At 49.2% G+C, this 26,618-nt stretch overlaps 1 protein-coding gene across 9 annotated transcripts in view; it reads left to right on the forward strand.

Annotated features, from left to right (window-relative positions):
* Positions 1 to 24,317, forward strand: part of LOC120672312 — a 48,116-nt gene extending 23,799 nt beyond the window's left edge. For 2 of the 9 annotated variants that reach the window (XM_039952639.1, XM_039952640.1), the window contains exons 3-13: positions 6,449 to 6,865; positions 7,441 to 7,773; positions 8,711 to 8,863; positions 9,115 to 9,282; positions 9,996 to 10,361; positions 12,094 to 12,624; positions 21,611 to 21,820; positions 22,104 to 22,346; positions 22,576 to 22,665; positions 22,877 to 22,915; positions 23,016 to 24,301. In XM_039952639.1, the coding sequence (XP_039808573.1) occupies positions 6,449 to 6,865; positions 7,441 to 7,773; positions 8,711 to 8,863; positions 9,115 to 9,282; positions 9,996 to 10,361; positions 12,094 to 12,624; positions 21,611 to 21,820; positions 22,104 to 22,346; positions 22,576 to 22,665; positions 22,877 to 22,915; positions 23,016 to 23,954 (3,489 nt within the window). In that variant the 3' untranslated portion in view covers positions 23,955 to 24,301. Of the gene's footprint in view, positions 1 to 6,448; positions 6,866 to 7,440; positions 7,774 to 8,710; positions 8,864 to 9,114; positions 9,283 to 9,995; positions 10,362 to 12,093; positions 12,625 to 21,610; positions 21,821 to 22,103; positions 22,347 to 22,575; positions 22,666 to 22,876; positions 22,916 to 23,015 lie in introns of all 9 variants that reach the window. The other 7 variants (XR_005674054.1, XR_005674055.1, XM_039952641.1 and 4 more) reach the window with 7 other exon arrangements.
* The last annotated feature ends 2,301 nt before the right edge of the window (positions 24,318 to 26,618 follow it).

Raw genomic sequence — 26,618 nt, forward strand, 5'->3', positions numbered from 1 at the left:
ATGATAGAATGTATAGCTGTGTGCGTATACTTGAGGCCCATATTGGGCGTGTAGGCCCATATTGGGCGGCCCATATCGGGCATGTACACCTTCTAGTATTGCAAGCCACATGTACACCTTGTATTGCAAGCCCATGCCGCTTTTGCCGCGACGCCGTGTTCCACCACCTGGCACTGCCGTCTCGGTCAACCTGGCCGCGACGTTCTGGCTCAGCTCGGTCATAGTACCGATGTTCCTTGTACTAGGGCTCCTGCTGAGCACCTCTGCCATGCGTGCCAGCTTGGTCGCCATGTTCGGCTTCTTTTTTCCTCTTCTTCTTCGCATGCCTTGGAGAAGCACATGTGATGGCAACAAAGTCATTAAGGATATGTACAAGGATGCAACGACGTTTGTCCGCACATGTGATGGCAACACCACTGACTTTCCTATTAACATAGGCCTACACCAGGGGTCAGCATTGAGCCCTTATTTATTTGCTTTAGTGATGGATGAGGTCACAAGGGATATACAAGGTGAGATCCCTTGGTGTATGCTCTTTGCTGATGATGTGGTGCTAGTTGACGAGAGTAGGGCAGGGGTTAATAGGAAGTTAGAGCTGTGGAGACGCACATTAGAGTCGAAAGGGTTCAGACTTAGTAGGACCAAGACCGAGTACATGATGTGCAATTTCAGTGTGACTAGGCATGAGGGGGGAGACGTTAGTCTAGATGGGCAAGTGGTGGTCCAGAAGGATACTTTTCGGTATTTAGGATCGGTGCTACAAAAGGATGGCGACATTGATGAAGATGTTTGGCATAGAATTTCAGCTGGCTGGTTGAAATGGCGGCAAGCTTCTAGCATCCTTTGTGACAAGAGGGTGCCACAAAAGCTAAAAGTCAAATTATATAGGACAGTAATTCGTCCGGCGATGTTATACGGTGCTGAATGTTGGCCTACAAAAAGGCGACATGTCCAGCAACTGAGTGTAACAGAAATGCGGATGTTGCAGTCGTTTTGCGGGCACACAAGGATGGATAGAGTCCGGAACGAAGTTATTCGGGATAGGGTCGGGGTGGCACCAATTGAGGAGAAACTTACCTAGCATCGGCTGAGATGGTTTGGACATGTCCAACGAAGGCCTCCTGAGGCGCCGGTGCGTAATGGGGTTCTTGAGCGGGTCGATAATGTAAAGAGGGGTAGAGGTAGACCTAAACTGACGTTGGATGAGTCAGTTAAGAGAGACCTTAAGGATTGGAATATATCTAAAGAGATAGCTTTGGATAGAAGTGCTTGGAGACTAGCTATCAATGTGCCTGAACCTTGAACTTATTTCTTTTGGGTTTCATCTCTAGTCTACCCCAACTTGCTTGGGAAAAAATACTATGTTGTTGTTGTTGTTGCTTCTTCGCATGCGACGCATGCCTTTGATCTTGTTCACAGGGACCTGTGGACCTCTCCTATTCTCAACCTTTCTGGCTACAAATACTATCTGGTGGTGGTCGATGGTTTCTCACACTACTCTTGGACTTTGCCCTTGCGCGCCAAATCTGAGACCTTTCCCACCCTCCACTTCTTTGCCTGGGTGTCCACTCAGTTCGGCCTCACCATTAAGGCCGTCCAGTGTGACAACGGGCGTGAGTTCGATAACTCCACCTCCCGTTTCTTCTTCCTCTCTCGGGGTGTTCAGCTGCGTATGTCTTGTCCATATACCTCTCCCCAGAACGGCAAGGTAGAGCGGATGATTCGCACGACGAACGACATCATGCGCACCCTTCTGATCTAGTCCTCTCTGCCCCCACGCTTCTGGGCCGAGAGCCTCCACACCGCCACCTACTTACTTAACTGTCTTCCATCCACTGCTTCTCCGTCTCCCACTCCACACCACGCTCTCTTCGGTACCCCTCCTCGCTACGACCACCTTCGGGTCTTCGGGTGTGCATGTTACCCTAACATCTCCGCCACTACTCCTCACAAGCTGGCGCCCCGCTCGACTCGTTGTGTGTTCCTTGGTTACTTCCCTGACCACAAGGAGTACCGATGCTTTGATCTCATCTCTCGCCGCGTCCTGATCTCCCGACACGTCGTGTTTGACGAGTCGGATTTCCCCTACTCCATCTCCTCCACACCTTCTCCTGACCCCGAGTTGGAGTCTCTGTTTCTGACCGACCCGATGGTTCAGCTACCTTTACCTGTCTGCCCTTTCCCTGCAGGTTTTCCCGGCACACCGGCACCGCTTCCGGTGATCCCTGCTGCGCCACGTGTGGCCCCGGTGCCCGCTGTCGCGCCGCGCGCGGCCCCAGGACCTCCTGTCGTGCCGTGCGCGGCCCCGGGGTCTCCTGATGTGCCACGCGCGGCCCCGGTGCCTCCTCCTGCACCTGCGCGGTACGCTCAGCCGGTGCAGGTGTCCCAGCGTCGTTCGGCACCGGCACCGGCGCCGCCTCCGGCTCCGGAGGCTCCTGCGACGCCTACACCGGAGCCGTCGCCGTCGCCGCCGCCACCTCCGCCGGTTCGCTCTCGAGTCGAGCCGGCGGTGTACCACCCGCCAGTCGTCCATCGGGATCCTCGACATATCCATCCCATGGTGACTCGGCGGATGGCGTCTCAGGCCGTGACTCTCTCCGCCACCGAGGGGGAGCTGCGGGTCTCTCCGGTACCCTCCTCTGTCCGTGACGCCTTGGCGGATCCTCACTGGCGTCGCGCGATGGAAGAGGAGTATGCGGCTCTTCTTGCCAACCAGACGTGGGACCTCGTGCCCCGTCCGTCTGGTTGCAATGTGGTCACAGGCAAGTGGATCTGGACGCACAAGCGTCGGGCTGACGGCACACTGGAGCGCTACAAGGCTCGCTGAGTTCTCCGGGGTTTCACCCAGCGGTCTGGTGTGGACTATGATGAGACCTTCAGTCCAGTGGTGAAGCCCGCTACGGCGTGCGCGGTCCTCTCGCTTGCGCTCTCTCGCTCTTGGTCTGTTCACCAGCTGGATGTGAAGAATGCGTTTCTTCATGGCACTCTGTCAGAGACAGTCTACTGCTCTCAGCCAGCGGGATTTGTGGACTCCAGTCGTCCGGACATGGTCTGCTGGCTCAACAAGTCTCTCTATGGTCTGAAGCAGGCTCCTCGGGCATGATATTCTCGGTTCGCCACGTTCCTGCTGACATTGGGGTTCACCGAGGCCAAGTCTGACACGTCTCTCTTCATCTACCGCCGTGGGGATGAGACTGCTTATCTGCTGCTCTATGTCGATGACATTGTGCTCACAGCCTCCAGTCAGCAGTTACTTCAGCACGTCATCTCCTCTCTGCAGCAGGAGTTTGCTATGAAGGATCTTGGTCAGTTCCACCACTTTTTGGGTGTCACTATTGAGCCTCGCCCGTCTGGCCTTCTCCTTCACCAGCGGCAGTATGCACTCGATATTCTGAAGCGGACTGGGATGACTGATTGCAAGCCCCACTCCACTCCTGTCGACACTCAGGCGAAGCTGTCTGCTGATCTAGGTGATCCTGTGGCTGATCTGACTACCTACCGGAGTCTGGCCGGTGCCTTGCAGTACCTCACCTTCACCAGTCCGGACCTCAACTACGCTGTTCAGCAGGTCTGTCTCCATATGCATGACCCCCGGGAGTCACAGTTTGCTACGCTGAAGCGTCTCTTCCGCTACGTCCGTGGCACTGTGGACCTCGGCCTGGTTCTTCACCGCTCGTCCTCTGCTGAGTTGGTTGTCTACACCGACGCTGACTGGACTAGCTGTCCGGACACTCGCCGCTCCACTTCCGGCTACGCTGTTTTCCTGGGCGGCAACCTGGTCTCCTGGTCGTCCAAGCGGCGGCAGCCGGTTGTCTCCCGCTCCAGTGCCGAGGCGGAGTACCGGGCTGTCTCTAACGGCGTGGCGGAGGCGTCCTAGCTACAACAGCTCTTGGCAGAACTCCACAGCCCGCTCACCAAGAGCACGCTCGTCTACTGCAACAACGTTAGCGCCGTGTATCTCTCCACCAACCCCGTTCAGCATCAGCGGACGAAGCATGTGGAGATCGACTTGCACTTCGTGCGCGACAGGGTCGCCATCGGCGATGTTCGGGTACTCCATGTCCCAACCACCTCACAGTTTGCCGACATCTTCACTAAGGGACTACCCTCCTCGACCTTCTCGGAGTTTCGCTCCAGCCTCAACGTAGCAGGTGGCTAGTTGTGGCTGCGGGGGTATTTGCCCTGCGTGTACTTTCTCGTTGTCCAGTCTTGAACACCGCTGCGCCGGTTGTTCAGACTGCGGGGGGGGGGGGGGTGTTGGCTTTCTTGTTGTCCAGTCTTGAACACCGCTGCGCCGGTAGTTCAGACTGCGGGGGGTGTTGGTGTATATGTGAGCCCATGTATAGGAACTATATATCCCACCCTTCTAGGGTTTGGAGGAATACACTGGAATTGATCCTCTAGCACCGTTGAGCATCACCTTGGAAAAGAGTTTTATGGGGCAATTTTGAAGAGAGATCGGACGAAACGCATCAGCAGAATGGACCCCATCCCTTTTGGGCAGCAGGACCAGATGAGCTCTGTTAAGACCATCAAGGAGAAGCGTGTCGGCGTGGAAGTCGGCGAGTAGATCAAGAAGCGCCAGTTTAACGGAGGCCCAAAAGTGTTTATAAAAGGAAGGGCTGAAGCCATCAGGACCTGGACTGGAAATCTGGAATGCATGTCCATACTGAACAGAGCATAAGCAATTTCCTCAGCCGAGAACGGACCAGCGAGATCAAGACTGGCGACGTCGAGTTAGGGGTACAAGTCTGAAAGGCAGAAGTGCCAGGACGTGTCATGTGCCGTGCCAAGGAGGGAGACATAAAAATCACGGACAATCGCTCTTGGCATCGTGGGCAAAGAACAGATTGCCATCGTGTTCAAGACAATGGATAGAATTTTTCCGGCGCCTCCCGGACACAGCAGCATGGAAAAAGCGAGAATTTTCGTCCCAGTCAAACGCAATCCATGATGTGCTCCTCATGTTGCTAAGTTGTATTGTTTATCTTGATATGTTGTTTAGGAGAATGTATGTAGTTCCTTTACTGGAGTGTAGATTAAAATTCACATTCAGCTCTTATTAGTTTGTTGTGAATCAAACAAAACTGGATGTAATGTAGGGCATGTCCTCTCATCTTTCTTTGCCTCCCTCTAAGAATGGGATATTAAGGATCAAACATAAAATACTTATTTAATACATTCATTTTTTTAAAAAAATATCTGTAGCTGATTGATGATCTGTATTGTTAGACATTGTATGTGTGTATGCGTGATGAGCCCAGGCGTGTGTTGCGCCTGGGCTTTGGCCGGCTCCTGTGCCGTGCCTTGGTGATTAGGTTAGGCAAGGGGATCCTGATTGGTATATTCTATAAACCTCTCCCCCTCCTTGCCTATATATGTAACACATCTGTTTACCCTAATCAATCAATCTTTCCACGCAATCTCTATTGCTTTCATGCATAAGTTCCTGCTTCTAGGATGTGGATTCTTTGATTCCCAATAGGACTAAATTATTCTATATGTTCAATTATTTTGGGAGAATCTCTGTTTTTTTTTCTTAAAGAACCACATTGTTTTCATTTTTAGCATTGATTCCTGGCTTTATGTTTTTCCTAATTTTCCCTTTTCAGTAAAGAAGCCGTTTTCTACTACCTCCGTCCCAAAATATAACAACTTAAATACTTGGTCAAAGTCAAACATTTTAATCTTTGACCAATAATATCTTCAAATAATTAATTTTAAATTGAAAAGGTTACATGTTATGTTAGTTGGTTTCATTTTGAATCAACAAATATCATTTTATGTTATTAATCTTTATGATTCTTCTTTAATATCCATCGTTAAAGTTTAAAAGGTTCTTGGAAACAATATCTAAAGATAGCTATATTTTGGGATACAGGGAGTATTTAGTTTTCTTGTCATAGCTAGATGCATTGATAGAACAGAATTTCTCATAGTTCGTATTGGCAGGTTAGTTATAATATGGCTGCATTAACTTCGTCAGCATAATGAGAGAGGGGAATTGCTCTGGGTTGAGGCAAAAATCTCTTGTCAGCCTTCCATGCATTTTTTGATATCACAATGTCCCATAAGCAATTTCTTTTGAAGATGTACTATTTTTTTCTATTCAGCTACCATTTTGCTGATGAACACTTTGCTTTTGCCTTCGAATGATGCAATTTGTAGCTGGTACATTTACCATGTTGAAGAAAAAAAGCCTTGAGGGGTACCTTTTGCTAGTCAGCTTTTGGGCAAAATAGAATTCTATAATGTAGGAACTTTTCATAGCCTTAGCCTTTCTGTATTAATTTTACTTCATCATTTGTTAAGATTCTCGTGCCATATAAATTTTACTTTAGGCCATTTAGTTCCTATGTCTTGGCTGATCTGCTGAACTTCGGGTACTTATGGCTAGAATTACATCTTACCTCTTCTACGCCATGATTTGAACTTTATAATTTTGCAGAGTAAAGATATTTTTTGGAAAAGTAGGGATATGGGATGGAAGTATGGCATAATGATCGATGAAAATAGACAACACTGGAAGTGCATGTATTGTGGCCTAATTAGGTATGGTGGTGGTGTATCTAGACTCAAACGGCATCTAGCTGGTGATTTAGATGTCAAAATGTGCCCCAAAGTTCCAGCAGATGTTGTTGAGGAAATAAGGGAGCATTTGCGGAAGAAACGAGAGAGGCGGCGGAAGCGAACTGCTCAAAATGGTGGCAACAGTGTAAAGACTAAGAGCTCTTCTGATGATGCAAATGTTGAGGAGGATCTTCTACCTTCTGACTCAGTGCTGCCAGCTGCAATGAGCAGTGATGTTCTTGAAGAAGTCACTAACCAAACGAGTATGGTTGATCAGGATCCTACTTATCCCAGGGTATACAAACAGACAATAAGCATTTTTCCCTATTTGGTTTGTTTTCTGTTTATTGTCATATACTGCTTCGATTCTTGTGCGTTGTGTGGTGGTTGGGGGGGGGGGTCTGGATTTGCTGTGCATTTTTTCTATTATATGTACAGATTAGAATAAGTGACTGATGAACCTGCCTGCCACTTATTTCACTTAGACTTAACAACATATGCAGCTATGTAGCAAATGATTTAAATCTTTGAAAAGAAAGAAGTGGCCAAATGTAAAGGAGGGTTATCCTATTTGGCTGAACCACAATGCATTGATCATTTGCGAAAAGAATAGTGTTAGTAAAATAAAGTATGACTTTGTAACTATGAGATTTTGAATGTCTAAATTTTATCCTTCTATGACTAGCACCGAAGGGAGATATTACTTAGTGTTAGCTACTTGCTGCAAACCTTTCATACAATCCTTGTATAATATAAGGTGTTGTACGACTATTTTTAGACCTTCAACAAACTTTTGGTTTCTGCTGAGCATTACCTCCTTTTTGTTTTCCGTGGCGAATGCTGAGTGTTACCTTTCACATTGGTTCACAGGTGCCGATTTTGCGTGCAAGGGATATTGGTTGGGAGCATGCTGTGGATCTTGATGGAAATAAAAGACGCTGGCAATGCAAGTTCTGTTCTCTGTGTCGAAGTGGTGGTGTAACTACTTTGAAGGCTCATCTCATTGATGACAGCTGCCCGAATGTTCCAAAGGAAATTTCAAAGAAAGTATCAAACTTCATTGAAGAGAAAAGAGCAACACGCCTTCTTTTGAATAATTATATCTTTAGTGTTGATGAGGATGAAGTTTCCGACACACAAGTTGAAGGGGATTGGACTGTAAAATATAAAAATGATCAACAACCTTCAAGAAATGCTAATGAGGTATATCACGCATATATAACTATTTCCTTGCCCATCCGATTCCTTTTCTACACCTTACATGTTTATCATTCCATTGATAGTTAATGCAGTACATGTCATGGGGAAAGAAAAAGGGGAGACTTCGATGGCAAATTCTCGTTTCTTTTTCAAGTTTTTTCCTGCTAAGTAGCTAACATCAAATCTTAGTTCTTGAGCCTTTAAGGGGGATGTCCTACATTCCTGCCAATTGAATTCATTGTTTCTATCTCACTTAGGAGATATGAAATTATGTGGACAAAAAGTTATACCCCCCCCCCCTATTCCAAATTGTATGTCGTTTTGGCTTTGTCCTAAGTCAAACTTATAGTTTTGACGACCAAATTTATTGAGAAATGCACAAATATCTACAAACATCAAACTAGTTTCATTAGATACACCATGAAATATATCTTGGCAGTGCATTTATTTGATATTGAGCAAACTGAGCGATAGCTCGGTGGTGTGGCAGTCGTTGGTTGTGCCCACTGGCCAAGGTTCAAACCCTGGTATTTGCACCCAAAAAAACCTCCCTCGCTGAGCTCGCTGGCTCGGGCTGCTGCGTTGCCGGCCCAGGTTAAGGTGCGCTGCGCCAGCCTGTGTGTTACGGTGGTCGCCGGCCCAAGTTCTGTTTGGTCCTTGTGGGTATGGCCAGGGTTCGGGGGTTTTTCTCGACCGGGGTCATACGGTCCCTTTTTAATGCAATGCCGTTGGGGTGGTTCTCCGGTCGAGTTTTTTTTTTGTTTATTTGATATGTAGATTTTAGTATATTTTTTTTAATAAGCTTGGTCAAAGTTAGACAAGTTGGACTTAGGTCAAACCTAAAACGGCCTATAATTTGGGAGGGAGCGAGTACTACTGGAACTTAGTCATTTTTTAGCATAAAATTTACACGTTTCTTTTCTTCTTCTTTTATGAGAAGATGGCAGCTGGAAGCAACCAATATGATCAACCAGTTGAGCATTGCGATCAACCTGAAGAGCAGTGGGCACTGGATGATGGCAGGATGGATCAAGTGATCGATAGTAAGAACAAGACTTTGGACAACAATGCCAATAATTCACAAAAGACCAAGGTAGTTCACCTTCAGAAACCTTAGCGGAAAATAAAGATTATTGGCCCAGGGGAAAACTATCTACCCCCCCCCCCCCCCCCCCCTGTTATTGAGTTATAATTCTTGAGCCTTTAAGAGGGATGCCCTGTGGCCCTGCTAATTGAATGCATTTGTTTTTATCTCAGTTTGGAGATATCAAATAATGTGGACGAAGAATTATATTACTGGAACTTTGCCAATTTTTAAAAAATAAAACTTACCCTTTTTTTAAGATGGAAGCTGGAAGCAGCCAATGTGGTGAAGACAGTAGTGGCCAACCAGTTGAGCATTGCGATCAGTCTGAAGAGCAGTGGGCACTGGATCAAAGCAGGATGGATCAAGTGATCAATAGTAAGAACAAGATTTTGGACAAAAATGCCGATAATTCACAAAAGACCAAGGTAATTCACCTTCAGAAACCTGATAGGAAAATAAAAAATGGTTGGCCCAGGAAAAAGCTGTCTATTTTCCCCCTGTTATTGAGTTATAATTCTTGAGCCATTAAATGGGATGCCCTGTGGCCCTGCTAATTGATTGCATTTGTTTCTATGTCACTTTGGAGATATGAAATAATGTGGACGAAGAATTATATTACTGGAACTTAGCCAATTTTTTAAACATAAAACTTACCCTTTTTTTTTTTGAGAGAAGCTGGAAGCTGGAAGCAGCCAATGTGGTGAATACAGTAGTGGCAAGGCAGTTGAGCGTTGCAATCAGCCTGAAGAGCAGTGGGCACTGGATCATGGCAGGATGGGTCAAGTGATCAACAGTAAAAACAAAATTTTGGATAAGAATTGCTAGAGGAAATGACTCAATGTATTCCTCCAAACCCTAGAAGGGTGGGATATAGATCCTATAGATGGGCCTCTATACATGGGCTCACATATACACCAACAAGAATATCGATAATTCACAAAAGACCAAGGTACCTTCAGAAACCTTATAGCAAAATAAAAGATGGTTGGCCCAGGTGGAAGCTGTCTATTTTCCCCCTGTTATTGAGTTATTGGTTAGGTCTTTCATTACTTTAACGAAAACTAATATGTAAATATGCTACTGAATCTCTGTTTTAAAAGATAATATACTATGCTCTGAGCTTTAAACTTGTTTGTAGATACTGAAACCACGCCGGAAAAGTGAGTTTAACACAAGGAAGCACATAGTTATTGTTGATGAAGTCACAAGACATTGGAGGTGTAAATACTGTGGATTGGATGGGTATGGTACAGAGTTTTGGCTCCGTTATCATCTAGCTGATGCATTTCGTTACCCTAAGTGCCCAAATGTTCCTAGAGAAGTCTTTGCAAAGGCAAGGCAGCATGTTCTGTCAAAGAGAAGGCTCAAAACGAATAAGGCTGAGCAGCGAATTCCTTCCAGGCCACATATTGTTGGCCAGTTCAGTGAAGGACGACAGGATAATGGTCCATTATGTGGGATTGGGAATCAATCTCAATTATCAGTAAAAAATGAATGTAGTGAGGTATCCTTTACTGTTTGTATTTGCTATTCTTTTTCCATGTTTCTTCTGATCTGTGATTTCATACTTATCTGTTCATTGTGCTTGAATCAGAATATTAGTCCATTGTGTGTAAGCCTAGTTGGAACTGGAATGAGTCAAAAAGCTCATGCTTTTTAGCCTTCATCTGTTTATTATAGAGATGTGCAAGATCACCTTATACGTGGGTCCCGTAATAGTGGTCAATAGTTATTTCTCACATCACAATGCTTGTGGTAAAAGTAGTCCTTATACATGGGTCCCATGCTAGATTAGTATGTGAGAGGAATCACCAGGAAAGAGAAGATACTATTTTTTTTAATCCTTATGGCCAGGCCATAGTGCTATGGGTGGCTCTAGCGTGCCATAGATATGAGAACTGCCTCCACAATGTTTACAGCTACCCATAAGGTCCTAAAGACCACCCTTATTCCAACATTGCTGGTGCCCTTAGATCTACAGCTTGTGCCTGTCAATCTTTCTTCCATAGTTGAAGTTGCTTTAATCATAGTATATCAGTTCAGAATTTCAAGTTTTTTTTGCAAGAGAAAATTTCTTGTGTGGCATCAAAACTTATAGCTAAGTGGTACTGATTAAAATGTGTATTGGTTCCTTTTAAACACTTCTGCAAACTATTAGATCCAGGATCTAGATGGGATTTTACCTATGTTGCCCGGATACGCGGATACGGATACCGGTACGCGATACGGGGATACTCCGATACGCCATTTTTCCAAAAACAAGGATATGGGGATACGCCAATATATATATATATATATATAATAAAAATAAATAAAAGTTTCAGGAACTAGAATGTGAGAAAATAGAAGTTCCAGGGACTATAATGCGTCATAAACTCATATATTCATATGTTCTATAATTATTAGAAAAGGGAAGGGGCAAAGGAAAAAAGAACCAACCTTATCTTACCTGTTCGTCTGTTCCACGAATGGATGTCGGTCGTCTTCTTCCCCAACCTCCGGCACTCTCTCTCTCTCTCTCTCTGTGTAGCGGCCAACTCCGGCGGCCGCGGCTCCTCTCCCTCTCCGGAGGCCGCGGCTCATCCTCTCCCTCTCTAGCGGCCGCGCGGGCCGCGCGAGCCGTGCGAGGCTGCTGCGGGCCTGCGGCTGCGCGAGTGGGGATGAGAGGGTGGCACAGCTAAACGGAGGACCTTTATACGAAGTGATTGAGTGGTGTTGTTAGGGTTTGAAGGTATCGGACAGGTATCCACAGGTATCCCACGAGTATCCGATTTATTTTTATTATTTGAAAATACCTAAATAGTCCGATACTTACGGGATACGTATTCGGGAGTATCCGTGGAGTACGGGTATCCGATACGTGAGTTTTGCGAAGTATCCGCGTATCATAGGATTTTACTGATTGGAGCTAAAATGTTGTTGGTTTAAAGTGACTTTTAGATGATTCTAATTTTTTCATTGAATTTTCTGTTTTTTAGCAGCAGTGTGTTGTTTTATCATGATATTTGGAAACCAAACCGGTATAATCCTACTTTCCTGCGTTCAGATTGAAAAGATAATACCTAAATAACCAGGTCTAACTTTTCCCTAAGTAGCTTGTTAAAGTTTGTTATCCCCAACTTACTCGTTAATTGAATTCATTCTTTCACTGAATGGTGTATTTCTTTACCTTTTGGGATGCTATTTACCCTTCAATTTAAGTTCATACTTAAGAGGCATATTCTTTGAGTTTGTAGGTACACAATTACCCAGCAAGGCTTCGTGTCAGTGCGTGGGAACATTCTCTGATATATGATAAAGAAAACGGACACTGGAAGTGCAAGTGGTGCGGTGTTGAGGGTTATCATGGTGTATCTAGATTGAAGTGGCATCTTGTTGGATGGCAGAATCTCCCTCAGTGCCCTGATGTTCCAAAAGATGTTGCCAAAAAGATAAGGGATCAAATGATGTCAAAGGAGAAGAATAAAGCAACAAGATCAGGTTCATTTGTCGGTAATGTCAGTTGTGATGTGATGTGCTCCTCTAAGAGTTCACAACTCGATCAGGACCATCTCACTGCAGCAATGCATGCCAGATGTTCTTCCGTGGCTTTTGGGCAAGCTAACAGTGAATCAAAAGCATGCAAAATGTCATCCAATACTACTCTTATTTCACAAGAGAGTGCTAATCCCCTGGTGTGTCATGAGCAACAGAGGAAAGAGGTTGCAACCCCTTCAGAACCTGGCCGTGGGCAAGGTCAGATGATGCAGTGGCAGTCGCAACATAAGGTGTAACCTTAGAGCTCTGGTACCTTGTTAATTTTAGTTTTAGAAGAGTAGATTATTCACAAACGCACACTATATTTGGTAGAATGTAGTACAAGGTAGTGTTATGGCGAAGGGGCTGACAGTGCAATGGCAAAGGCCAGTGGCCGGAGTGCTCCCGCCCAGGGTTCAAACCCTGGGTGCTGCACCCTTATGCTTCAGGGGTTTCCCTTGGAGTTTTCCAATAAAAAAGGTAGTGTTATGGACTGGGCCTTGGGCCATTCCAGCAGCTGAGTGACCATGCATATGGCAATGCAGCAGGATACACGTAGCAGTTTACTGGTGTTGCAATTATTTTCTTAGCTTGTTAGCATCATCCTCTGGTTAGTTAGTTAGCTAGCTACCTACTTCCTCTGTTTTAAAATGTAGGTCGTTTTGGCTTTTTTTGGATTCATAGTATTTGCTATGTACCTAGATATAATGTATGTCGTGCATAGCAAAATCTATTTTTTTCCTTGAATGCGCAGGAGAACTGCGCATCAATATATTAAGAAGAGTGCATAGAAAATATATGAATTTAGAAAAGTCAAAACGACCTACATTTTGGAACAGAGGGAGTATTCATTAGGCCTTATCTCGTAACGGTTAGTTTGTTAGATCTCATGAGCCATGGCTATTAAAGGACGAACTGTCTATGAAAAGCAAGAGGAAACCATAAAAGCCATCCATCTACCCTAACCAAGTTCATATCTGTTAGAGTATATTAGGCAACTCCAGATATAGTAGTTTAGGATTGATGTAATCCCGTGATAGCCTTCCTTATCTCTAGGGGAGGTGCCTTGCCCTCCAAGCCTTGTACTCCTATATATACCGCCCAAGGGGCTCATTGCAATATATCGACCACATTATACGCATCTTACCTTTCCTACATGGCATCAGACGCCTAGGTTTTAGATCCTGACCTAGCCGCCGCCGCTTCCGCTGCCGTCGCGCCGCCCCCGGGGAGATCGATCTCCGCCGGGGGCAGCGCCCTCCTAGGATGCGCCACGGATCCCTCTGATCCGCGCCGCCGTCGCCGTCAACAAGCACAGCAGAAGGACCTACCTCCCGTGGTGATGCGATCTCGTCGGCTCCCTCGTCGCCCCTTCCTCACCGACTCCCCCCTGCGCGCGGCCCCGTGCTGGCCCTCTCTCCTACGACGTCGCTGCCCTGTGCGTGGGCTGCAGAGGAGGCACGAGGTGCGCCAGGCCGCTGCGCCATCGGAGCCGCGAGATTGGGGCGGGTTACCGCGCCGCTGGTCGATTCTGGCGCCGCCCGACGAGATCCGCCGCCGGGACGAGCTGCAACGGGGCCACCCCGCTTCGCCCCGGCCTCCACGCTCCTCCACCACGTCGCTCCTCCGCCATCGCCGGCGGGCTGCGCCATCGTGGGGGCTCCACCCCATCTCGGCATCCCCAGCACCTCTCCGCCGGGCACCTCCCGACCCACGCGCGAGCCCCGGCCGCTCCCCACATCAGCGGAGGGCGCGCCGCCGCGCCGGAATCACAGGAGGCAGCGCCGGCGGCCAACTCCTTTTTCTGCTCGTGTTGACCACGGGGATGGGATAAGGGAGGGGGAGGGGCGCTAGGGGTACCCCGAGAATGTACCCAAGGTTCGTTTGCTGCTGCTGCTTTTTTCTTTTCCGATCTAAGATCGGTTTGCGTTGTCCTGCCGTTCGTCGTCGTTCATCGTCGACACTCCCGAAGGACGAGGTTGTTGCTGCGCCCTCCAGGCTGCAGCGACGACGTTCGTGATCAAGCCCACCCTACCGGTGTCGTCGCCTTTTTAGGCGGTGGCGCCACTCGTCGCCGGTCTTTGTCAAGCAGGCGCTCGATCCGCCTCCGCGCCTCGAGCCGTTCTCGTGCGGACATCGCCGTCGATATTCCTGAAGGAAGACGTCGTCGCCACCCCTGATCTGAGCGCGACACTTGCTGCAACCTGCGCCGTCGCCACCCCTGTCCTGAGCGTGACCTAAGTCGCAAACCGCGCCGTCTACCATCGTCATCTGTCGCACCGTCCTGCTGCTGTCTTCGGCAAGAAGCTGCTGAGTTTGTGTACTCGAGCACCTCGACGACGCTTCGACCCGCGCCCCCTCCACGGCTTCGACCACGTCCACCTCGACTTCGGCTACTACGGCATTAAAGGGCTATCATCTGCATGAGTCTCCAGTCAAAGCTTTCGCACCGGCGTTCCGACTGCAGGGGGGATACGTCTCCATTGTTCTCCAGTCTGACCGTTCGTGTTGCTACCGCTACGACTGCGGGGGATGTTAGAATATATTAGGCAACTCCAGATATAGTAGTTTAGGATTGATGTAATCCCGTGATAGCCTTCCTTATCTCTAGGGGAGGTGCATTGCCCTCCAAGCCTTGTACTCCTATATATACCGCCCAAAGGGCTCATTGCAATATATCGACCACATTATACGCATCCTACCTTTCCTACAATATCAGGTAGCTAACCCTAGATTATGTGAGCTTTATATATAGCTATTGTTGGAGTATATTGAGCACATGTGTATAGAGGCCCATCTAGAGGCCCATGTATTGGTATTATATATACCCACCCTTCTAGGGTTGGAGGTATGCATTCATTATTCCCTCCAATATGGTATCATTACCCTAGGGTTAGCCTCTCTCTCCTCTCTCCCAGGCGCCGCCGGCAGCCATGGCCGGCCGCCGGCCGCCGGCGCCCCCTCCTCTCTCCTCCTTCCCTCTCCTCCCCTCCTCTGCTGCAGCCGCCAGATCCGCCTCCTCTGCTGCTGGATCCGCTGCCGGCCGCCCTCCCTCCTATGCTGCTGCCGCCGCCTGGCCCCTGCCGGCTTGGCGCGGCCCGGCCGCCGCCGCGCTGGCCGCTGCCGCGGGACCTGCCGCGCGCGCCATACGCCGCCGCGACCCTGGCGGCCCTAGCGCCCCTCCCTGCTCCCGCAGCCGCCGCTGCTGGTGATGCAGCAGGGGCCGCGCCCGCGGGAGCTGGCGCAGAGGCCGCAGGGGCCGCACCCGCGGGAGCTGGCGCAGGGGCCGCGGTCGCCGCCGACTTGGCTGGCCGGCCACCGGCGCCACCTTCCCTCCTCCCCTTTCCCGGCTCGCCGCACGCCGCCCCTGCTCCCGGCACGGAGAGCGCTGCTGCTGCCGCCTCTGCTCCTGCGTCCGTCGCCCAGGGCGCACGGTGCGCGGGAGGATCCGGCGCGCCGCGTGCCGCCCCTGCTCCCGACGCGGGGAGGACTGCTGCCGCTGCCGCGATTGCCACCGCCTGGAGCAGCGCCGCCTCACGAACAGCCGCTTCTACTGCGCCCCCCTGCTGCGCCGACCTCCAGCAGCAGGGCGCGCCGCCCGGAGCCCCTGCAGCTGCTGCCTCTGCGGGCGCGCTGGGCACGTGCCCCCCCCCCGACCGCCCCCGTGGCCCCGTCTGCTCCGACCGCGGGCGTGGGGCCTTGCCCGGCCCGATCTGCCGCCGCTCCTTTGTTCCAGGGTGCGGGGGCCGCCCCTCTGTTCCAGGCCGCCGCCCAGGCGCCTCCTCCGCTCCAGGGCGCGGGCCGCGCCGCCTATGCTGCCGCGCAGGCCGTGCAGGCCGCCATCGCGCCCGCAGACCTGGCCACCGCCGCCGCCTTTGTTGCCGCCGTCGCGCCCGCCGCGCAGGCCGCGCTGGCCGCCGCCTCCCTCGCCGCCGCGCAGGCTGTCGCGCCCGCCGCGCCCGCCACGCAGGCCCAGGCCGTCGCGCCCGCTGCGCAGGGAGGGGGCCCTCGTCCTCAGCCCCAGCCATTCTGGACACCACCCGCTCCACCCAGCCAGCAGCCGACCTGGCCTGGGGGGTGGGACCAGGCCGCACTGGCGCAGTCCTTCAGCGCCATGGGGCGGACGCCGCTGGTCTGCACCGAGTGGATCGCCGACTCGGGTGCCTCCTTCCACACCACCCCACATGCCGATATCCTCTCTTCTGTCCGACCCCCACACCCCTCTTGTCCTTCTTCCATCATGGTTGGTGACGGGTCTTGCCTTCCTGTCAACGCCGTGGGTTCTACTCCTGGCTCTTTTCGTCTTCCCAATGTCCTTGTTGCTCCTCAGATGGTTCATAACCTTCTTTCCATTCGTCAGTTTACAGCTGACAATTCTTGTTCCATCGAGTTTGATTCTTCTAGCCTCACTGTAAAGGATTCGGCCTCCCGGCGTCCGCTACTCCGGTGTGACAGCACGGGGCCCCTTTACACCCTTCGCCTTTCTTCTTCCGCTGCACCACTCTCGTCTTCTTATTCGCCCTGGCCGTCTTGGTCTGCCGCTTTTGCCGCGACGCCGTCTTCCACCACCTGGCACCGCCGTCTTGGTCACCCTGGCCGCGACGTTCTGGCTCAGCTCAGTCGTAGTACCGATGTTCCTGGTATTAGGGCTTCTGCTAAGCCCCTCTGCCATGCGTGCCAGCTCGGTCGTCATGTTCGGCTCCCTTTTTCCTCTTCTTCGCATGCGACGCATGTATTTGACCTTGTTCACTGTGACCTGCGGACCTCTCCTGTACTTAGTCTTTCTGGTTATAAGTACTATCTGGTGGTGGTCGATGACTTCTCGCACTACTCTTTGACGTTTTCTTTGCGCGCCAAGTCTGAGACCTTCCCCACCCTCCTCCACTTCTTTGTCTGGGTGTCCACTCAGTTCGGCCTCACCGTTAAGGTCGTCCAGTGTGACAACGGGCGGGAGTTTGACAACTCCACCTCCCGTTCTTTCTTCCTGTCTCGGGGTGTTCAGCTACGTATGTCTTGTTCGTATACCTCTCCTCAGAACGGTAAGGCTGAGCGGATGATTCACACGACGAACGACGTCGTGCGCACCCTTCTGATCCAGGCTTCTCTGCCCCCGCGCTTCTGGGCTGAGAGCCTCCACACCGCCACCTACCTGCTCAATCGCCTTCCGTCCACTGCTTCTCCTGCTCCCACTCCACACCACGCTCTATTCGGTACCCCTCCTCGCTACGACCACCTTCGGGTCTTCGGGTCTGCGTGTTACCCTAACACCTCCGCCACCGCTTCTCACAAGCTGGCGCCCCGCTCGACTCGTTGTGTGTTCCTCGGGTACTCCCCTGACCACAAGGGGTACCGATGCTTTGACCTCACCTCTCGCCGCGTTCTGATCTCCCGACACGTCGTCTTTGACGAGTCGGATTTCCCCTACTCTACCTCCTCTACACCTTCTTCTGACTACGAGCTGGAGTCTCTGTTTCCGACTGACCCGGTGGTTCAGACACCGTTACCTGTCTGTCCTTTTCCTGCAGGTTTTCCCGGCACGCCGGCACCGTTTCCGGTGATCCCTGCTGCGCCGAGCGCGGCCCCGGTGCCTGCCGTCGCGCCACGCGCGGTCCTCGGACCTCCGGTCGTACCGCGCGCGGACCCGGTGTCTCCCGCTGCGCCACGCGTGGCCCCGGTGCCTTCACCTGCACCTGCGCGGTACGCTCAGCCGGTGCAGGTGTACAGGCGTCGCTCGGCGCCGACCACGGCACCGCAGCGGTACGCTGAGCCGGTGCAGGTGTACCGGCGTCGTTCGCCGCCGATACCAGCGCCGCCTCCTACTCCGGAGGCTCCTGCGACGCCGACGCCGGAGCTGTCGCCGCCGCCGCCGCCGCCTCCTCCGGATCCCTCTCGAGCTGAGCCGGAGGTGTACCACCCGCCAGTCATCCATCGGGATCCTCGGCATATCCATCCCATGGTGACTCGGCGGATGGCGTCTCAGGCTGCGACTCTCTCCGCCACCGAGGGAGAGACGCGGGTCTCTCCGGTACCCTCCTCTGTCCGCTACGCCTTGGCGGATCCTCACTGGCATCGCGCGATGGAAGAGGAGTACGTGACTCTTCTTGCCAACCAGACGTGGGACCTCGTGCCGCGTCCATCTGGTTGCAATGTGGTGACTGGTAAGTGGATCTGGACGCATAAGCGTCGGGCTGATGGCACACTGGAGCGCTACAAGGCTCGCTGGGTTCTCCGGGGGTTCACTCAACGGCCTGGTGTGGACTATGATGAGACCTTCAGCCCAGTCGTGAAGCCCTGTACGGTGCGCACGGTCCTCTCGCTTGTGCTCTCGCGCTCTTGGCCTGTGCACCAGCTGGACGTGAAGAATGCGTTTCTTCACGGCACTCTGTCAGAGACTGTCTACTGCTCTCAGCCAGCGGGATTTGTGGATTCGAGTCGTCCGGATATGGTCTGCCGGCTCAACAAGTCTCTCTATGGACTGAAGCAGGCTCCTCGGGCTTGGTACTCTCGGTTCGCCACGTTCTTGCTGACATTGGGGTTCACTGAGGCCAAGTCTGACACGTTTCTCTTCGTCTACCGCCGTGGGGATGATACTTCCTATCTGCTGCTCTACGTTGATGACATTGTGCTCACAGCCCCTAGTTAGCGGTTGCTTCAGAGTGTCATCTCTCTGCAGCAGGAGTTTGCTATGAAGGATCTCGGTCTGCTCCACCACTTCTTGGGCGTCACTGTTGAGCCTCGCCTGTCTGGTCTTCTCCTGCACCAGCGGCAGTACACACTCGATATCCTGGAGCGGGCTGGGATGACTGATTGCAAGCCTTGCTCCACTCCTGTCGACATTCAGGCAAAGCTGTCTGCTGATCTGGGTGATCCGGTGGCTGATCTTACTGCCTACCGGAGTCTGGCTGGTGCTTTGCAGTACCTCACCTTCACCAGGCCGGACCTCACCTATGCTATCCAGCAGGTCTGTCTCCATATGCATGATCCCCGGGAGTCACACCTTGCTGCGCTGAAACGTCTCCTCCGCTACGTCCGTGGCAATGTGGACCTCGGCCTGGTGCTTCACCGCTCGTCCTCTGCTGAGCTGGTGGTCTACACCGACACTGACTGGGCTGGTTGCCCGGACACTCGTCGCTCCTCCTCCGGCTACGCCATCTTCCTGGGCGGCAACCTGGTCTCCTGGTCGTCCAAGCGGCAGCCGGTTGTCTCCCGCTCCAGTGCCGAGGTAGAGTACCGGGCTGTCGCTAACGGTGTAGCGGAGGCGTCCTGGCTACGAAAGCTCTTGGCGGAGCTCCACAGCCCGCTCGCCAAGAGCACGCTCGTCTACTGCGACAACGTCGGCGCCGTGTATCTCTCCACCAACCCCGTCCAGCATCAGCGGACGAAGCATGTGGAGATCGACCTACACTTCGTGCGCGACAGAGTCGCCATCGGCGATGTTCGGGTACTCCATGTCCCGACTACCTCCCAGTTTGCTGACATCTTCACCAAGGGGCTGCCCTCCTCGACCTTCTCGGAGTTTCGATCCAGCCTCAATGTAGCCGGTGGCTAGTTGTGGCTGTGGGGGGTATTTGCCCTTTGTACTCTATTTGTACTCTATTCTTGTCCAGTCTTGAACACCGTTGCGTCGGTAGTTCAGACTGCGGGGGGATGTTAGCTTTCTTGTTGTCCAGTCTTGAACACCGCTGCGCCGGTAGTTCAGACTGGGGGGTGTTGGAGTATATTGAGCCCATGTGTATAGAGGCCCATCTAGAGGCTCTTGTATAGATATTATATATACCCACCCTTCTAGTGTTGGAGGTATACATCCATTATTCCCTCCAATAGCTATGAGCACTTAAAAGATGCAGCATAGGTCTTTCCTGGTCTATTACGAGTCTAGGACCAGAATTCACGCAGAGAATGTTTGCAATATATCATATTGTAGCATCTTCTTGGGTGTATCAGCTATCCATACGACTGGAACTTATTACCAGCTGTAGTTGGTTCTTTGCTTGTACAAGGGTGGGAAGCTGATATAATTAGAAACATGGATACTAGTAGTAACTCAAAACTATACTGGCTAACTACAAACTATTTCGTCCATGTAACGGAGTTAAATATTAAAACATCTATTATATTCCTTAGGTAGTATTGAGTTGCATGCACCGACCAGTTCAACCCAAAAGCTTAAGCTAATGGGGAGAGGTGGGCAATTCACTTATATTCCAACACTCCCCCTCACGTGGAGGCTCCCTTAGGCCTCAGACGTGGAATAGGAGTGAACATCAATTATTTTATTTAATTACGCTAACCAGGATTCGAACTCGAGACCTCTAGCTTTGATACCATATTGAGACCTTTTGGGGAGAGGTGGGCAATTCACTTATATATTTTTTTTTCGCGACCGTGCCTGAGCACATTTTTCATTAAGAGGGAGAAGAAAAAATGTCCTTTACAACTCGAACATTGGAGGAGAGGTCCAATGCTCAACGGTACACATCAAAATAAAAAGTTCAAACGTTACAGCAATAACAATTGGCGACCACTTGAACTAGCCACTTGAACTAGCCAATGGCGACACAACGGGTTGCAGCTGTTCGAAACCCGCTAACACCCAACTAGACGCCTCCTCCCTCACAGCAGTGGATAGGTCGGCGACCGAAGTTGACACCTTGTCGAAAATGCGTCTATTACGCTCGTTCCAGAGCAACCACGAGACGAGGACGACCAGCGAGTCGAAGCACTTACGCTCAGCCTTCTGGAGTTTCTTTCGTGAAGCATTCCACCAATCAGCGAGGTCGAAGTACCTGTGGTCTGGCGTGAATTCACTTATATTTCAACAGGTAGAAGCACTGGTGGACCTCTTTAGAGGCAAAACGGGGTACTGGATCCACCTTGGCCAAGAAAACTTATTTACAATAGGGTATGCCAGCACAGTTGTCCATCGATAGGTTAGCTCAGTTAACACTAATTGGTCCCTCTTTCCATATGGCTCACGTTCCGCCACTAGGTAGAAGCATGTGGAAGTCAGCAATCCGTGTGCCTGAACATGACTAGTCTTTAAATCCCTTAGAAATATTACTATTATCTATGCCTTTCATATTATTATAATGTTTTCCTTTTTGCTGGTGGCTCATGTTGGCTTTCACGCGCAACCTACCCCTACTTACTTGGGATAAAAAGACTTCATTGTTGTTGTTCTTTAACAACATTTCCACTGAACTAACCTGTTAAGTACTGAAAATGTTCATTGTGCAGCCAATAATGGAAGAAGGACTTCACAGGAATGGATTATTTGGTGACACAAACAACTCTGAGGAGCAAAGAAGTGACTGTGGAACTAGTGAATGCTGGAGATATGTTTTGGACAGAGTACTGCGTTTGCATTTGCCTGATGTACAAGGCGATGCTGGAATTGCGACATGCATCCGTGATGCACTTCTATATGGCTGCGCTGAATTTGGCACAGTAAGTGGGAAGAACAACAAACATTCAAAATTTCAAAATCAGACATTCTTGCATTTTTATATTCTGCTGGCTTTTAGTAATCTATTGACCCCCTATACTACAAACAATGAAATATCATATTCTACTTATTCTTTTGATGGAACATAAGGTCATCAACACTCTTCTTGCATTTTTTCCCCTGTAATTGTTTATTTGTTAGGAATACCGTATCTGTAATAATCTATTTTAAAGGATAAATCACCCTGATACCATCTTCAGTAATCTTTTTCTTGGCTGAAACCAGGTACCTGGCAAATTGGAAATGGATTCTGATAAAACAGTGATTGCAAACACTGCTAAGTGCCAGAATGTTCTTATGAACATTTTAAGGTCGGAGGACTTTGCTTTGTTGTGCAGTGTGCTTTGCAGAACTGTACATCAAGATGAGGAAAGAACTAGATATTTTGATTTTGGTGTGATAGATTCAAGAATGAAAAATGGAAACTATGGGCGTGAACCTGAATTATTCATGCACGATCTCAAACTGGTAATAGCTTCACGAGTTTTCGGTTGATATTTCTTCTAGTATTGTATCATGCACTTGAAATTTTGCAATCTAAGTAAGCTGATATACTCTTTTGCATCTAATAGCATTTTTGCATAACATGATGCATGTTTTTGCGTAACTCTGAGTATACATTTTATTTTTGGTGAGCATATATTTCATAACTTTTTTCATAGTGGTATGTTAATCAGCACTTTTGATATTGTTACAGTTATGGGAAGATCTTAAAATGGCTTGTCAAGATATTATTCACATAGCAAATAATCTATCAAGCCTCACAGAAGAATCCTATGAAAAGCTGGTAAGTGTTTGATTCATGTTTTTTTTATATTGAGTTCTCAATATGCTTCTCATATTTCCCTTGAAATTTCTGAACGACTTCTCTCATTTTGTGCTTTTAAATTCCAATAAAAATGTCGTGAATATAATATACATTTATTTAATTGGTTCAGTTTTGTCTTGCTTGTACATTCATTGTATTAAAATCTGGAATCTGGTTTTACATTCTCTAGGTTGGAAGAGAGAGGGGATCAACTGATGGTCAGCCCAATGTGTGTGCTTTGTTGCCAACCTTTTGCTATTTTTATCGGATCTGCCGTTTAAATAATGCCTTTCCTCACCTTGTTCAATTTTACACTACCTCCATTGCAGGAAGCTACTGTGACCAGCTCAGAACCTGGCTTAGTTCAATCAGATGCATTGGTACCCTCAACCTCACAGGGCAACCAATTGGATCAACCAGGACCTTCAGATCTCTCTGATCTTCATAGTACCTGCAACCAATGTGGCAAAGAAGCAAGAGTTGGGAGCATTCTCAAATGCAGTAGGTGCATGCTATCTTGCCACATTTCATGTATCGAGCCTCATGATCCATCCATTTCAGCCGGAAGCTGGTGTTGTAAAAACTGCAGCACTACATGTATTGAACCAATTGAAGGTGACATGGTCTTAGCCAATTACAGTCCAAATTGCTTGCATGGAAATTGTGTTGTCTGCGATAGGCTTGAGGTGTGCAGGTCTCCAAAATGTGAAGATGCACCTAATGATAACTCAAGAGCAATGGCCATTTCCAGTGTGAACTCTGTTGATGACCCAGAACAGACAGAGATTGATACAGGTAGCTCATGCAAGATATGTGGAAAACCTGAAGAGGATGACAAGAGGTTCTTGATATGTGGCCACATTCACTGTCCATACAAGTACTACCACATTCGGTGCCTGAAGTCCAAGCAGATTGCCAGCGATGTTCAACGGGACAAACCGTGCTGGTACTGCCCATCTTGCCTTTGCAGAGTTTGTCTCTCTGACAAAGATGATGACCTGACCATTCTGTGCGATAGCTGTGATGAGGCTTACCATCTTTACTGCATAACGCCTCGGCGTACTTCAATACCCAAGGGGCGTTGGTATTGCTCATCGTGTAGTGTGGAGAGAGCAAAGGAGGGAATGAGAAAGTATGAGAGAAGAACACTGAAGCTCCACCAGAAGGATAACACTGGACAGCAAAGTAGGAATTGTGAAGGTTTGGACTTGCTACTATCTGCCGTGGAGCAGCTCAGCGCAGATGAGCAGCTGGTGACTTCAAATTAGTGGGGCCTGGCTATCAGCATCTTCACTGCAGTATATCCTAGAATCGGTTCTTTTGCTCTGTAAGTGGATTGCTGTTCTTCTTCTTCTTCTTTTTTGTTGAGGGAAGTGGATTGCTGTTCTGAAACTTGAAGGATTTGTTGTTTGAAGAACCCTGCCTCAGGATCAGAAGGCTCTGACAAGGGCAGTCAAGATTCAAGAAATTAGCTACAGTTCTCTCATTGAACTTGTTATCGACAATTTCTGATGAAACAGGATCTTCAAACAGCAAATGCGTGGTAGATGATAACAATCCTGTAGGATGCTGGTCTTGTTTATCTTTCTTTTTACTTTGTTTCACTTGCATGAGGCGATACTTGACTCAAACAGTTGTACCGGGTGTCAGGACTGCAAGGGATGTTATGGGTTGGTGGGTGGGTGGGGGGGGGGTGCGCACTTCCATGGGTTAGAGTTTTGCCCCTGTTTTGAGTGTCAATGGTGATTTTGCCCCTTCTCTGTGTGATTTTGGCCTCACTTTTTGAAAATGAAGCTCTAGTTTGCCCCTATTCTGTTATGAGTTAACGATGTTAAATATGTAACAAAAAGACAGATACGCCTTAAGTAGGGATGAAAATGATTGGGAACAGTTTGAAGTGGTATGAGTATGACAATATGAAAAACGAAAGCAGTTGGATTGGAATTTTCCCGTATTTATGAAATTAATAAAACCAAATATGGTTAAAAAGACTATAAAATCAATTGTAAATGATAACTTTTATATTTTCTAAAAACAAAAACGATCGGCAATAGTATTATAATACAACAAATGATACGGTAAGTGCAGGAATTTTCTGTCCCACTTTCGCCCCTAGCCTTGCGTGATTTCACCCTTCTTTTGACACCAAGCACTCTTAAATCGTGACAGCCTCTGGCCAGCGGAGCCTACCGGTCAAAGGAGGCTTGGCAGGCCAAAACCGAGCCATGGCTAGCTGAGGGGGCCATGGCCAGTGGCGGGTAGGGATGAAAGAAGGAACGGGAAGATCCCGTACCGACCGACACCGTATCTCGAATATACCGACCATATATCGTATTATTAGAAAAAATGAAAACAGGAAAAAAATTACAAGAAAACAGTCAGTAACAGGAACGAAAACAGGTAGCCTATTTTCCTGACCGTTTAGTTGGATCTCATATTCTGCCGGGAATTTCTCGTATTGCTTATCCGGTTTTCCCGTTTCTGCTAGTCAATAGCTGCTGGTGGCTGTGGGTTCCGTGGATGGCAGGTGGATGAATCAAGCTCAAGCTTCCCCCAGTGACGGATGTCAACGACGGCGAGCTCTGATTCATGGTCAGGAGGGCAGCAGCTCCAGAGCCTTGTTATATAGAGTGTCTTTGCCTCTTGCACTTCTTGGCTTGGCGGTATATGGGACTAAAGGCAGGAGCACAATAGCAGACCAGCAGTCTGCTGCAAAAGAGGCGTTGTGCAGCCTCGCCTGCTAGCTTTGTCTTCAACCCATTTAGTGGTCTTGTGGCCCACAATGATGTTGGGAGCAAGTTTGCTACATCTGCATGCTTTCACGGGATGTGAGCAGCGGCTTCCTTTCTCATTTTCAACTTGTGTTCTTTCTTTTGTAAATATTTTTGACTAGCCAATTTATATAAGAAAATTTTGATCTATTAACTGACATCATTGTCATTTGGGAAATGTTTGAAGCGCCCATATATGTAGTGTTCCCGTTTCGATTTTCCGATTCCCGACCGTAATCGGTATGTTTCCGATCGGAATATTCCGTTCCCGATATCCAGTAATATCGATTTCGTTTTCCCGTCCGACTTTTCCGTTACCGTTTCTGTTCCCGACCAAAAAATATGGTTGCGGGAATGGTTAAGGAGTTTTCCCGACCGTTTTCATCCCTAGTGGCGGGACAGGGCGGCCCGCGGCAAGTGCACCCAAGGAAGGTTGTCGTGCGCGGCAGACTGCCGTGCAAGCCGCGCGCCTAGGTGGACATGCGAGCCCACGCTGGTCTGCCGCGAGCGCGTTCGAGCTGTCGCTGCTATTACCACCGCTTTGCTAGGGTTCTAACGAGGAGAGCAGGAATCATGAGAGTTTGGGGATGGAGGGGAAAGCTTTTAGGTTAAGATTAGAAGTACCATAGTCTTTTCCTATTGCTCTGAATATTTTTTTTACTTTGTTTATTTTTTTTATGAGCGTCCAAATAACAAGGTTAAAAACAGGGGTGAACTATTTGCCTTCATTTTCAAAGGGCAGGAAAATCGCAAAAGTGAGAATAAAATCATTATTTGACTTCGAAATAGGGGTAAGAACATCAAAAACTCTTAACTTGTATCATATATTCATATGTACTTGCAGAGGCAAATTTGCAGGAAAATCTCCAATTAGAACGAGAAAAACATATTTCAAAAGTTGTTTGCAGGAGGAACTCCTTGGGCATTGTACAGTGGGGGACACCAGTTGTCCAGAAGATATGTCCCGTGGTTGGAGTGGAGAGCAAAAAAGTAGTTTTTGGCGCAGGTTTCTCATTAACGAAACCTTCATTTTGCTTATTCATGGAGTTGTATTTAGTACCTCTAAGAAAGATGATTATCCACCATTAGTAATGTGGGTTGGCTTGGATTACTTAGTGTTGCGAGCCTAGGAGGGCAGCGCGCTTGGGATGCGGAGGAGCT

Source organism: Panicum virgatum, chromosome 5N, assembly GCF_016808335.1.
Source record: "Panicum virgatum strain AP13 chromosome 5N, P.virgatum_v5, whole genome shotgun sequence".
NCBI lineage: Eukaryota > Viridiplantae > Streptophyta > Magnoliopsida > Poales > Poaceae > Panicum > Panicum virgatum.